We start from the raw sequence: 14,092 nt of genomic DNA, 5'->3' as shown, positions 1-14,092 counted from the left end.
TCTGTGTGAATCCAAGGTATTGACACAGCACAGACTCTGTAATTGTATACCAGTAGGACCCATGCCTGAGCATGCAAATATGTTTAGGCATTCATTTCTCTTAAATTCCTCCTACACCATTGTCCATTACACAGTCCATTACTCCACTATACTTTAGTGGAGTCCTGTGATGGCAAGGACGCTCTTGGAGATATTCATGTTGATGGAGGATCAAACAGGGCCATTAAAGCCTTCAGCTTCGTTAAGTTGCTAAAAATCAATCAGTCCCACAGAGCTAACTACAGGAAGAATAATCACTAACTATTGGGACAAGTGAATAATTTGCCCATAGAACCCTTTCCAAGAGTGACCCAGGTGTGGAAAGGCCAGACTGACCCAAACCGAGCTTAGCAGCCCAGGCAGTGGTGACTCCTTCTCCTTCATGAATTTGCATGAGAGCGGCACTCCAGTTTAACTTGGAGGATTGATTTTAGTTCAGATGTTGCCTCCACCTGACCCCACGACCAAAATTGTCGCTATAGCACTGGAAGAGGGCAGGGTAAATGTCTTCAAAATCTTGTCTAACGAAGGAAATTATCAGAACCAGCAATATTGAATCGAGGAGAGGCCCAAACACGTGGGTGAATATGAAGCCAGTAAAAGTGCATTTTGGATTTCCTATTCGATATCCATGTGGCCTGCTCAGTCAGTTCCAGAACTCAGCACATAACTGCTGCTGTTTATGTGGGATCTGAAGGAACAGGCATGCTGTGACCGTAGGAACTAGCGACAGCTGCTGTCCTTTTCAGGTTTGTGTGCGGAAGCCGGGTTATACAGACGGCAGTCGTGTTCTCAACACTGAAGGCATCTTGCATGATGCAGCCCAAGGAGTCTGAGCACTGTGACCCACCTTCTGCTATGTGGTTTTGAAAGCCAGGGACTGCATGTGTCCTTTCCATCAAAGCCCTCTGCCTGCTGAGACATTCCCTGTGCTCCTCTGCTTTCAGATGTGGTTTAGCAATAGGAGAGCCAAAGAGAGGGCCTGTGAGAAGAAAGCAATGCCCAGGAGCATACCAGGTGTGATCCAGGACCTCATTTGCATGATGGACCCAGAGGAGCCCTAGGGTACCAAACGTCCAGGAGCCATCTGGAGATGGGCTGCATGATGTCACAGATGGGCCATTCACGAGGGGAAGTCACGTTTCTCTATCCGGACTGGTATCACAGTAGCAATAAAGATGAAAAGTTCACTGTATTTCTTTCTGAATGGGCAATGAACCTGCATACTGTCCCTAAGTAAGAGGCAAACAGATTGGCAAAGAGGTCTTCCTGCTTGAGGAGGCCGGCATACCTGTGTCACCTCCAGAGGCCCCTGCACATCACAGTAGTTTCTGTGGCCTCAGGTTATTTGCAGGGAATGAGGTTTGCACCTCTCACTAGTGATGCCCACACCCCTGTTCTGACCATGTCGGAGCAGAAATGTGTTCACGGAAGGCCCCCGTTGTCCCCAGTAGGCTGTTGGTGTGCTTTCAGCCAGAATTGCCTCCTTCCCACGCTTACAAGTTCAGTACAACCCTGGGTCTGCAACTTCCTCAAGGCCAGTCACAGGATTATAGGGAGCAGGCAAGAGAACATTCAACCAAAAAGTAACAGGAGAAGGCTGTACAGGCTAGAGGGGGCAGTCTTCTTTTTTTATCCCAAGCCTTAGCAGACATGATATATTTGTATATGATTTGCATCAGTCATCTCTGAAACTCATGAACTGAACCGTCCATTCCTCATTGTTTTACAGAAAGATGGAGACATCAGAATCATACAATAGAGAGGAATGAGGCGTTCCTGTTGTTGCTTTGAGAGAGTGAGTTTCCAGTGATTTGAGGCTTAAACCCATCTCACCAGAAATAACTGAAGTTGCCTCTCACTCTTGGATGGCCACATAACAGGCATCACAGAGGGATGAACAATGGCTTTGACCAGTTGGAACAAGCTAAGCCAGTGCTGTATGCGCGCTACACGAGCATTCTGTCAGTGGGGCTACATTCTCCGGTCCTGAACGGGGGTCATTTCAAAGTTGGGCAGATTCAGAAAGACAATCATCAGCTCCCAAACACCTTGTCAAGGGTAGTTTCCTGTTATACCAAGAAATACAGGAAATGAGAGGGAACATATCTGAGCAGAATTGCTCCTGAGATAGTTTACGAGAACCCTGAGGTTAGCCTGTTGGTGAGAGAAAAACTCCTACTCTGGCAACAGGGCTCCCAAATACTTCCACACTAAGTAAGGACCTTGGTTGCATATGCTAGATAGTTAGGGACTTTCTGGTCTTATGGTGACCGGAGAATGTTGGGAAAAGGTGGCCACCATTGGATCAGACTAGCCACAAGCCAGTGAAGGGACTGCTTGATTGACAGTTCTGGGATCGAGGCCAAGGCACTAAATCCTGCCCTTGACACTCATCATTTAGAGATTTTAGAAGTGTTTTTGGAGGATGGAAGATTATATTTGTGTGTGTGTGTGTGTGTGTGTGTGTGTGTGTGTGTGTGTGTGCGTGTGTGTGTGTGCGCACGCGCGCGCGCACACACGATCACGGCACGCATGTGTTCTAGACAAATGTGAGGAAGCTCAGCTTGAAATGGTAAGTCTCACAGTTTTTACCAGCACTTCTCAAAGCTTGACATTTGTACTAAAGTCCAGTGTCCTGTCCCCGCCACTCTCCCTGTCCATCCCCACTCGCCCGGTAGCCCTGAGGAAGATGATGAGCCTTCTAATCTTTCTACCTAGCCAGCAGGCCCTGCAATTCAGCCCAAACTCCTGTAAAGACAGAATGTGAAACCACGCGATGTACTATGTATGCATGCTTAACTTTCTGTGTAAGCCCATAGAGCCTGCCAGTTAAACCCATTTTCGGAATATTGGGTCTATGCCAAGGTTCAGGGACACAATCACGTCCCCTAGACCACTGTGTATTTTTCACACATTTCTCATTGTTTACAGAGCTATTCGGGGGAATCTACTGTTACTTCCGGTTATGAGGCTCACTTCCCTCGGAAGTTACTTCACCAAGGCAAAGGGACCCTCCAAGTTGCAACTTGGAAGGCTCCACCTATAGCTTACTTGTCCCCTCCTTACAAGCACATCACTCTCAGTGCAGCTCGCAAGTGTTCATAGTTTTATTCCTCAGAGGCTCAACCAAGAGCAACTGTCAATCAAGCCCGGAAGCCAGGAAGGGGCGCCCTGATTGGATAAGATCACCTCGGGTACTTCCCCCCCCACCCCCCGAGGCTACAAAAGAGTCCTTCCTGGTCTAGTAGCTCTCTCCTCCCGGAACTCTAGGGGGCTCCAGCTCAGAATCTGAAGAAGCTCAAGGGACTGCGGAGCTCAAGCGCCTTTGATGGGATCCAGGTCATGGAGCATGAAAACACCAACTACCCACCCCATGTGGGACCTGAGGAGGAAAAGCAAAAGGGTCAGTACATGCTGGGATTGGTGGGTTGGCCACATCCATGAGGAAAGGAGACTGCCAGGACAGGCTCTGTGTGCTGCAGGCTTTGCGTGCCTTAACGTCATGGCGGCTTTGCAGCCACGCTAGGTCCAGTCACGTGATCTTTGTCTGTTTCCTCCCTTTCAGGTGCGAAAGCACAGATGATCTTGCCCGCTGGAGAGGGAAGAAATGGGGAAGAGAGTGAACGGTCGTCCCCTGGGCAGGAGGCTTCAGCAACAAAATGGGGAGAAGTAGAAGAACTGGGAGAAAGGGACAGAACGGGGAGTGATGGAGAAAATCTTTCTGCTGTAGGAACTTCAGGCATCAGGAATGACTGGGACAAAGAGGGTGCCAGCAGCAGTAGGCAGAAGAATGAGAGTCGGCCTCAGAAGCCAGTCCCTGAGTGTAGGTGGGGCATGGAGGATGTACAGCCAGTGCCAGTACTGATTCCCCGTGTACAACGGATACAACTTGTGCAATCCCGGGTACAGTCGGTGCCCCTAAAGGTACCTGTTGTACGGCCTGTGCCCATTCCTGCGCTCAGTGTACAGCCTATACCAATCAGTGTGCCCAAGGTCCAGCCTATGCCCATTACTGTGCCCCAAGTACAGGCTATACCACCTGCTGTGCCCCCAGCACAGCCTGTGCCAACCACTGTGTCCCAGGACCCCACTGGGCCCATTCCTGAGCCCCATGTACAACCTGTGCCAGTTACTGCTCCCCCACCACAGCCTGTGCCACTTACTACTCCCCCACCACAGCCTGTGCCAGTTACTGTTCCCCCACCACAGGCTATGTCAACCAGAGTGCCCCATGCACAGCCTGTGCCAGTTACTGCTCCCCCTTCACAGGCTATGCCAATCAGAGTGCCCCATGTACAGCCTGTGCCAGTTTCTGCTCCCCCATCACAGGCTATGCCAATTAGAGTGCCCCAGGTACAGCCTGTGTCAGTTACTGCTCCTCTATCACAGGGTATGTCAATCAGAGTACCCCATGTACAGCCTGTGCCAGTTTCTGCTCCTCTATCACAGGCTATGCCAGTCAGAGTGCCCCATGTACAGCCTGTGCCAGTTTCTGCTCCCCTATCACAGGCTATGCCTATACGAGTGCCCCATGTACAGCCTGTGCCAGTTACTGCTCCCCCATCACAGGCTATGCCTATCCGAGTGCCCCATGTACAGCCTGTGCCAGTTACTGCTCTCCCACCACAGCCTGTGCCACTTACTGCTCCCACACCATGGGCTGTGCCTACCAGAGTGCCCCATGCACAGCCTGTGCCAGTTACTCCTGCCCCGCCACAGACTATGCCAATCAGAGTACCCCATGCACAGCCTGTGCCACTTACTGCTCTTCCATCACAGGCTATGCCAGTCAGAGTGCCCCATGTACAGCCTGTGCCAGTTTCTGCTCCTCTATCACAGGCTATGCCAGTCAGAGTGCCCCATGTACAGCCTGTGCCAGTTACTACTCCCCCATCACAGGCTATGGCACTTACTGCTCCGAGATCACAGGCTATGCCAATCACAGTGCCCCATGTACAGCCTGTGCCCATTTCTCTGCCTCATGTACGGCCCATGCCCATTCCTTGGCATTATGTACAGCCTATGCCAGATTCTGTGCCCCATGTACAGCCTATGGCACTCACTGTGCCTCATGCACGTCATATGCCTATGCCTGTGCCCCATGTACACCCCATGCCTGTTACAGTGCCCCATGTACAGCCCATGCCTTTTCCTGTGCCCCAGGCACTGTCTATGCCTTTTCCTGTGCCACAGGCACTGTCTATGCCTTTTCCTGTGCCCCAGGCACTGTCTATGCCTTTTCCTGTGCCCCAGGCACTGTCTATGCCTGTTCCTGTGCCTGTGCCCCAGGTACAGCCTGTGCCAGTCACTGTGCCTCACACACAGCGTATACGTGGGCCTGTGCCCCGTGTACAGACATTGCCTCCTTCTGTGACACAGTCAGAGTCTATACCTGTTACTGTGTCCTCCATACAGCCTAAGCCAACCACTGTGCCTCGCGCACACCGTATATGTGTGCCCCACGTACAGATATTGCCTCCTCCTGTGACACAGTCAGAGTCTATGGCTGATACTGTGTCCCCCCTACAGCCTATGCCAGTCACTGTGCCTCATGCACAGCGTATACGTGGGCCTGTGCCCTGTGTACAGACATTGCCTAATTCTGTGCCACAGTCAGAGTCTATGGCTGTTACTGTGCCCACTGCACAGACTATGCCACCCACTGTGCCTCACAAAGAGCGTATGCCTGGGCCAGGGCCCCATGTACAGTCATTGCTTCCTCCTGTGCCCCACGAACATCCTATGCCATTCACTGTGCACCAAGCACAGCCTATGCCAGTATCTGTGTCCAATGCACAGCATATACCAGCTAAGGAGTCTAGCACACCACATGTGCCAGTGCCCCGTGAACAGACTTCACCAGTCGGGATGAACTGTGTACGGCCCATACCAAATGCAGCACCTCCCATAAGGCCGGTGGCAGTTTCGGCGACCACTGTACAGCCTGAGCCAGTGCTGGTGCCTCGCCGCCATCTCCATGACAGATTTACAGACCCAGAGCTGCAGGAGCTGGAACGCGTTTTCCAGAGGAATCACTATCTCAGTGCTGAAGAAAGGTAAGCACATGGTGTGGCTTCAGTTCTCTGAGGAGGGAGCAAGCTGTTACAGAGAAGCCTCTGACTCTCTGGTAGCTGTCCTTCTCTTCATTCATTAGAAACTTCAAATTACATTTGAAGTGACTTTGTGGGGTTGTGGACGGTTTCTTCTTGGAGTCGGGGAGCTGTGGCTAACATTTGGAGGTCAGAGGACAGCTTGAAGGACTTGGCTCTCTCCTTCCAGGCTGTGTGTCCTGAGCTTGGAAATCAGTTCAGCAGGCTTGCCTCCAGCAAGAAGGTTTAGTCTGCCTCCATTTTGCCTTCTAGAACTAAGGCTAAAACTAAGAGAAGTGATCCAGCCTGCCAGACCCCAGGCTTGCTGTCCTAGGGTTCTGGGAAGGGGCTGGGAGCTATGCAGAAGGCAGTGAAGCCCTTCTCTGTGGTATCTACTTGGAGCAAGTTAAAAACTTTGTCACTGTCTGCTGATCTAAGTAAGGTCCTGTTAGGACAGCCTCGGGACCCTGAGGTGTGGTAGGGATGAGATGGGTGACAGTCAGTCAATGTGCTGATACATTTAATATCCTGTGTATTCCTTGTATAAACATGTCGGCAGCACCTTTCTCTTTACTGCCGTTTTTAGTGTTTTATGACAATTTAGTGCTCTGCCCAAAGAGAACTGTCCATAAAGATAAGCCCGTGTTGGGCACAGGCCTCTGCCTGTAATCTCATCACTGAGAAGGCCAAGCTTGGGCTAAGGTGGTGAGCTCCAGGAGGCCTGAGCTGCAGACAAGAAGCCTAAGGCAACACAGAAAATTAATCTGTTCATCAATCCAGCCATGTCTGTACCCCACCTCTTGAAGGTGGAGGAAGGGAGGTCATTCATGGTCATTCCTAGTTTATGTAACTAAAACAGCCCACTCTCCAGGAGGTTCTTTCTGCTGCTGGTTTAGGCCTAGTTTTTGTTTTGTGTCTCTTTCCTTCTGATGGTGTTCTGCAGGGTCTCCCAGCTGTAGCAGGGGTAGCCTGGAACTTGCAGAGAACCCTTGTTTATGTCTCCCTCCTGCTGGGAACTCACAACTGTGTGGCCAGCACCTAGAGATTTTGTAACATTTCTTTTGTGTGTGGTGTGATTTATCATTTCATTAATCGGGACTCTTGAGGTGGCTCAGGACATAAAAGGTCATGAAGGCCTGGGACCCAGAGATAACCAAGTCCTTCAAGGCTTGCTCTGACCTTCACGAGTATACTGTGGCCACAAGCTGCAGCACAAATGCACATGCGAGCTCGCCCTCCCACAGTAAATGAAGCAGGGTAACATGCAGTTTTCCCGATCATCAGCACCCTGGACTTCTTTATGTGCACTGACTGTTAGGAGTCCTCGTATGAGTTCCCGGAAGCAATCCTCTTTCATTTGAGTTCATCCTTCCATCTTTAAGAGGGCCTCACACAGGTTTCTCACCTGTGCATTTGGTCCGTAGTTCTTGCTCTGTACTGCGCTCGTCGGACACAGCTTTAAGCTCCACCACAGCCAGTGCTACTGCATTTCTTCAGACTGGTTTATGCCTGCGTTCCTGTTTTTAAGTGTTTTACTAGATATGTGCTTAGGCTTTTGTGTCTACTGATAGCGCCTTGCTAACGAACTAAACTCACCTGCAGAAATTGAGTGTCCTAGAGGGTTGGACATTGAGACAAATATTTTCATAAATGTAAAGTGTCTTTTACATCCTTTACCGCATCTGTGGTACTAAATAATGAACATCTGCCTTTTCCCTCATTTCAGAAAAGAGCTGGCAAGGGTGATGGGCGTGAGTGAGGCCAAAGTGCAGGTGAGTAAGACACAAAAAGGTGACAACACTGTCATTAAAGAACTTTCTTCATGTCTCTGATATAGTTGTCCTGTTACTGAAGGTATAGTGTTCCTTTTGTCTTACCGTACCTATTTTTTTATATTTCTTTTAAAGTCTCTCTCTCTCTCTCTCTCTCTCTCTCTCTCTCTCTCTCTCTCTCTCTATCCCCCTCCGTGTGTGTGTGTGTGTCTGTGTTTTTGTGTGTGTGTGTGTGTGTGCGTGTGCCACATTTCTGTGTGTGCCTGTGGCTGTCAGAGGATTCTGGGTGTTCATAGTTGGAGTCATAGATCATCGTGACCAGGAAGCATGGTTTCTGGGAATGGATTTCAGACTCTTTGGAGTCATGGGTGCTGGTAATCTTTAGGCCATCTCTGCAGGTGCCCCAAAGTAACTTTCTGGAACTCTAGTCTTGTGGGTAGAAAAGAACTTCAGAAAGCTCTCTATGCCTGCTGGGCACATTTCACAAGGAATATACCTTACGGGGGTAACTCACAGAAGAGCCCGTCACTGCGAGAGCTGATAAGCCCAAGAGGCACCTGTGGGAATGTGGAAAGGAGACATTCCAAATGCCTGGTCCTGTGGCTAGTGCCTAGTGAAGCCATGAAGATAACCACACCCATCATTATAGTCTCGGGAGTGCATCTGCACTGCCCAAGGGGGTGATAAGTATCTGCAGAGGGCTCCACCGGAGAGACAGAGAAACCAGGTGTGCATTTTGCTGGAGCCAGAAGTCTGGGGGCCTCTCACATTCTAGGCAAGCCCTACACCCTCTACCAGCCCTTCAGCCCCTCACAGAATTAGAACAGTGAGACACCAGGTTCTTCTGAGCAAGACAATATTAATATAAGTTATATTGATATAAATTACAGAGGGCCACTATTGTTACACGATGTGCTTTCTGATTACAGTCCTGCTTACTATTCAGAATAAATCCCTCTTCCCTCTCACTGTAGAGATGGTTTAAGAAGAGGAGAGAACACTTCAGGAGAGAACAAAGTCAGTCAGGTGGTGCTCCTCCTGGGAATACTCCACCTCTCTCTGAAGATGGCGCAGGAGCCCTAGTGTACCACCCTTGACCTAGAGCCACTGGCAGACGCCTGCTTTCTTCCACCAACATGTTATTGCCTCTTTATCCCCTAAGCACTTGTATTTGAAATAAATAGATTCTCTGTTTATTTGCTTCCTGTGTCTTCTGGATTAGTACGGCATGCGTGGCAATTATTGAGAAAATGACATTTAAATAAAAGACAAGGCCTCCTTGTGTGGGGTGATGTTGCTGAGTGACCACAGTAGCCATTTAATGTCCCAGAAGATTGTCACCTGTCACAGTGAGTTTGCATTGACCCATACACTGCTTTTTCCTCTATCATGAACTCTCCCTCCACACCCTGATCATATTGTTCCCCAGATGTGCAAGAAGGACATGCAGAATCCCCAAGAAAAGCCAGCCTTCATCCAGGCAGAGCTGGTTCTAGCCCCACATGGAATTCCATAGGCACCATTGACTCTGAGAGAAACTTTTTGGGACGTTGTTCATTTGTTTGTGTTTGTGTGGTGTGTGTGAGTGTGAGTATGCGTGTGTGTGTGTGCCTGTATGTGTGTGTGCGCGCGTGTGTGTGTGTGTGCCACATATGTGTGTTGCTATGGCTGTTTGTTTTTCGAGTCTGTTTTTCTGGTGTGTTTGAACTGAACAAAGCTATCAGTGGTGCTCAAGAGGGTTTTTTTTTTGTTCTTTTTTTTTTTTTTTCGGAGCTGGGGACCGAACCCAGGGCCTTGCGCTTCCTAGGCAAGCGCTCTACCACTGAGCTAAATCCCCAACCCCTCAAGAGGGTTTTTGATAGCTACATACAAACTAGAAACATCTGGAAAGAGGGACTCTCCATTGAAAACTGTCTGTATAATTCTGTACACAATGCTGTGTGCATTTTATTCATTACTGATTGACATGAGAGGGAGGCTTTCCCACACTGGGGTGGCCGCCCCTGTGCAGATTGTCCTGAACCATAAAGAATACAGACTGTACAAGTCTCCGGGAGGTGTGCCAGTAAGCGGCGTTTCTTCACGGCCTCTGCTTCAGCACTTGCCTCCAGTTGCGTCCTCCACGTTGGTAAAAGATAGACAGTGAGCTCCAACAGGAACTAGAACCTCTCCTCCCAGATGGCTTTTGGTCATGGTGTTTTGTCAGAGAAAGAGAAAGCAAGGTAAAACTGAAGCGCACTATGGAAGATGGACTCATAGAACCCATCCAAGCATTTGTAAATATTCAATTAGCAAGTGAGGTCATCCCACCTCCAGTTTCGTGTGTGTGTGTGTGTGTGTGTGTTAATTAATTTATTTCCTATTCGTGTTAATTATTTTAAGGTGCACACCTGTGGAGGGCAGAGGATGAATTATAGAGTTCCTCGGTTTGGTCCTTCCACTGTACGAATCCTGGGAATCAAATAGGGATCATCTATCTTGGGCGCAACTGCCATTATCCACTGGACATCTGTCCACCTCATAAAAGACAATATTAAAAAGACATGTGGCGCAGAATAAAGGGATGTATGTGTGTATGTATGTATATGCATATTATATATATATGTGTGTGTGTGTGTGTATATGAACAGTGGTGTCAATGTGTATATATATATGTATATGTACATATATATATTCCATAATGCTGGCTGTATGGTTTTTAATTCCTAGCCCGAGATAGGTTGAGCTAGGGACCTCCCTGCAAGTTCCATGAGCCTTGGCTAAAGAGTTCTATCCTGTATCGACTACTGGAAGAAAAATTAAACGTAGGCCTAAATTCCCAGGACTTAGAGTCTCTTGGAGACAGAGCTGAGTATGGCCCTGTGTCTCTGGTCTGCCTGCTTCTCCCTGCCAAGGACTGTGCTTACAACTGTGTACCAGGATAGCCAACCTCGTTTACATGCATTTTTAAATTCTTTAAAGACAGAAACCTAATAAATTTATATGTAGTGTGTTTGAATGTGTGCTTGCAGAAAGAGCACCTGTAACGGCACATTTTGAGCCTCAGTTGTCTCTAGTTTATTAGTTCTTTTGGTTCATGCATTCTGGTTATCATTCTGCTCTCTGAAGTCTCCTTAGTTCCCCATTATTGCCCTCTCTCAGCCTCTCACATTACTGCCTCTTTTCTTCAATTTTTCCTGTTAGAGATACACAGGCCTGAATGCATGAATGTATACATATGGCCTGCAGAGCCCGTTTTTGGCTGTGTGTGTATGCATATATGGTTTCATGCCTGCCCGTTTGCTTTGAACAAGCAATTAGACGGCTCATCCCTGGGAGAGGCCAATCTCCCCATATCTGCAGTCACTATTTGTTTATGGTTGCCCATCTAGGAAAACCGTAAAGCCCAGGCCAACACTCCCAGTACACAGTGGGTCTCCTCCAATTGAGACTTCACCCTCTCCTCACTAGCTTTCCAACTGAGTTGAGCATTGTTCAGGTTTTGTTTATGCTGCCAATTCTGAGAGGGCCTCACTGCACACATCCCGGTATGGGCTCTTAAAATCTTTCGCCTCCCCGTTTCCCCAACATTTCCTGAGCCACGTTGCAGGATCTGTGGGGTCAAGGTATTCACTGGGGCTGGGCTCCCCATGGCCCTTTGTTCTCTGCACCTTGTCCAGTTGTGGTCTCGGTGATGGTCTCCATTTACTTCAGAGACACGACTCTTGCATGGGGAGTGGTAATTGTAGCTTTAGTTCTTTCAACCCTTATTTTTAATAATGTTTCTTAAATGCTTTATCCTCCGTTTTAGCCTACCACCCACCAGAGGTAGTGGAGAAGAAAGGATACGGGGAAGTGGACCTGTTTAGAAAAGGTTCTCAGGAGCACCTCGTATCTGTGTTGTCTGGAAATCAGCAGTTCAGTTCGCAGGTCACTTATGGCAGCTTGATACACGCCCAAAAATTTCAGGGATACAGCAGCAGTCCAGTTTGGTAGAGTCAAGATAGCAAACAGGAATCAGCAGGGGTGGCATTGCCTAGCAGAGACAGCCAGGCCTCGGCCTCCACACGTGTCAGCAGGAGGCAACAGCAGTGAAGTCAGGAGAAGTCTTTTCTTTGTGCCTCTTTCAGTGAAGCAAAGATCAGGGAAGAGGACAGTCCCACAGGAATCGCACAGTTAACCCTATAAGCAAGACTAGCTCGGCCTCCATCACTGTCCCTCGATACTTTTTTATGCTTCCTCCAAACATCATGTGTCCTCCATGGGTACTGCCTCAGCATGTGTCTTCACTCTGCACGTGTCTTCACTCTGCACGTGTGTGTCTTCACTCTGCACGTGTCTTCACTCTGCACGTGTCTTCACTCTGCACGTGTGTGTCTTCACTGTGCACGTGTCTTCACTGTGCACGTGTCTTCACTGTGCACGTGTCTTCACTGTGCACGTGTCTTCACTCTGCACGTGTCTTCACTGTGCACGTGTCTTCACTGTGCACGTGTGTGTCTTCACTGTGCACGTGTCTTCACTGTGCACGTGTCTTCACTCTGCACGTGTCTTCACTCTGCACGTGTCTTCACTCTGCACGTGTCTTCACTCGGCATGTGTGTGTCTTCACTCTGCACGTGTCTTCACTCTGCGCGCGTCTTCACTCTGCACGTGTCTTCACTCGGCATGTGTGTGTCTTCACTCTGCGCGCTTCTTCACTCTGCACGCGTCTTCACTCTGCACGCGTCTTCACTCTGCATGTGTATTGCCTCAGCACACATCTTGTGTCATCTGACATCACTCCGTCAATCAGCCTAAGTCTGTGGAGGCATCAAGAAACTGCAGCACATCAACAGAAGTTTTTATAATGTGTGTGTGTGTGTGTGTGTGTGTGTGTGTGTGTGTGTGTGTGTGTGTTTGTGTTTCTCTCTATGGAGTCCTGACAAATGGAGCTCCACTATGCAATGTAAGCCGTACCAATACATGCCTGTGTTTAGCAAACAATCATGTGTCCTTTCAGGTGCTTGCTTCAGCAGAACATCCTCTCTCCTGTGTCTGCTTCAGCTAAATGTTCCTTCATGAGTGTGCCTTAGTCTTTCACCTGTGTCCACTTCAGGAAAACACTGTCACATGTTTGCCCCAGCCAAACACCATCCAATACAAGTGACTTTCCAAAGATCCCTTAAGTTTTCACTTCAGATAATCACACTTATCTAAGGATATAAGGGTAAGATTTCTAATGTAGTTCTGAATTATGCGGGTCTATCAAAGTGGCAGTAGTGTATTCTCTTCCACGATCCATGACCTCAGGGGCCCTGGGGTGTCAGCCCGGATTGTAGGACTGGGGATGGTTTCCCTTTGGTTGAAGGCACAATAAAAGGCCAAGGAGACAGCTGATGGCTTTCACTAATATGTGTTGATTCTTACACCCCTGTGCATATTTCACACTGGTCATTGTTGTGATTCAGACCCAGTGTCATCCTTGGGTAGCACTGTTAATTGCTTTTCTCCCTCGGCAGGGTGCGTAACATTTTCTCATAGCATGGAAGCTAGACGCACAGGAGGATATTTTCAGGAGATGTCCAGCTGCTGTGTCATGTCTTCAGAAATAGGGGTCACCTATAGGGGCATCCAAGGGCAAGATCGATCGTCAGTGTTTTGGGAGTCACTTGGACTGCCCTGAGCACCCATTCTAAAGGAGATTTCTTGGGCCCAGTGCCCTTTGACGATTTTGTACCATGCATTTTGATCATATTCACCCCCACATTCTTCAGCAATTCCTCTCAGAGCCATTCATCCCCCTCTGCACCCCATTTGGTGTCCCTTAATTTTTTTGTGAACCTCCTCATGTCCTACTGGTGCTGCCCACACCCTTGGTTGTTCAGCCATCCACTGCAGCATGGCCAACCGACCCAGGACTGCAGCTTAAAGGACACTGACTCTCCCTTCCCCAACAGCTATCAATTGTGAAGGCTTGTCAGCCGCTGTTGGACTTCATGCCTAACTCTAAATTTGTTTGCCTGGAGCTTGCACAGACCTTGGGCATGTTATCACCACTGCTGTGAACCTAGATGTTCATGGGTAGTGCTGTCAGGAAACAGGTGCCTCATAGTTATCTACCACCTCCTGCTCTTAAACACACACACACACACACACACACACACACACACACACACACACACACAGGGGGGGAGAGAGAGAGAGAGAGAGAGAGAGAGAGAGAGGCGG

The 14,092-nt window shown here is 48.9% G+C and overlaps 1 protein-coding gene across 2 annotated transcripts; it reads left to right on the top strand.

Annotated features, from left to right (window-relative positions):
• Positions 1-3,614: 3,614 nt before the first annotated feature.
• Positions 3,615-9,097, top strand: LOC147998351 (uncharacterized). 2 transcript variants are annotated; one of them, XM_087601236.1, is made up of 5 exons: positions 3,615-3,972; position 4,266; positions 5,942-6,098; positions 7,858-7,903; positions 8,878-9,097. In XM_087601236.1, the coding sequence occupies exons 1-5, from the start codon at positions 3,622-3,624 to the stop codon at positions 8,998-9,000; spliced, it is 678 nt and encodes a 225-aa protein (XP_087457362.1). In that variant the 5' UTR covers positions 3,615-3,621; the 3' UTR covers positions 9,001-9,097. The 2 variants fall into 2 exon arrangements, with proteins under 2 accessions (XP_087457362.1, XP_087457361.1); XM_087601235.1 differs by lacking the exons at positions 3,615-3,972; position 4,266 and having other exon boundaries at positions 4,318-6,098.
• Positions 9,098-14,092: the final 4,995 nt, after the last annotated feature.

This window comes from Rattus norvegicus, chromosome X (assembly GCF_021556685.1).
Source record: "Rattus norvegicus strain SHRSP/BbbUtx chromosome X, alternate assembly SHRSP_T2T, whole genome shotgun sequence".
In the NCBI taxonomy this organism is placed as follows: Eukaryota; Metazoa; Chordata; class Mammalia; order Rodentia; family Muridae; genus Rattus; species Rattus norvegicus.
This window is presented reverse-complemented; position numbering and strand designations above follow the sequence as displayed.

Coding starts and splice junctions, on each gene's coding strand:
- LOC147998351 (XM_087601235.1), top strand. CDS start 4,375: ATGCCAATTAGAGTGCCCCAGGTACAGCCTGTGTCAGTTACTGCTCCT. Junction 6,099..7,857: donor TATCTCAGTGCTGAAGAAAG/GTAAGCACATGG, acceptor CCCTCATTTCAG/AAAAGAGCTGGCAAGGGTGA. Junction 7,904..8,877: donor TGAGTGAGGCCAAAGTGCAG/GTGAGTAAGACA, acceptor CTCTCACTGTAG/AGATGGTTTAAGAAGAGGAG.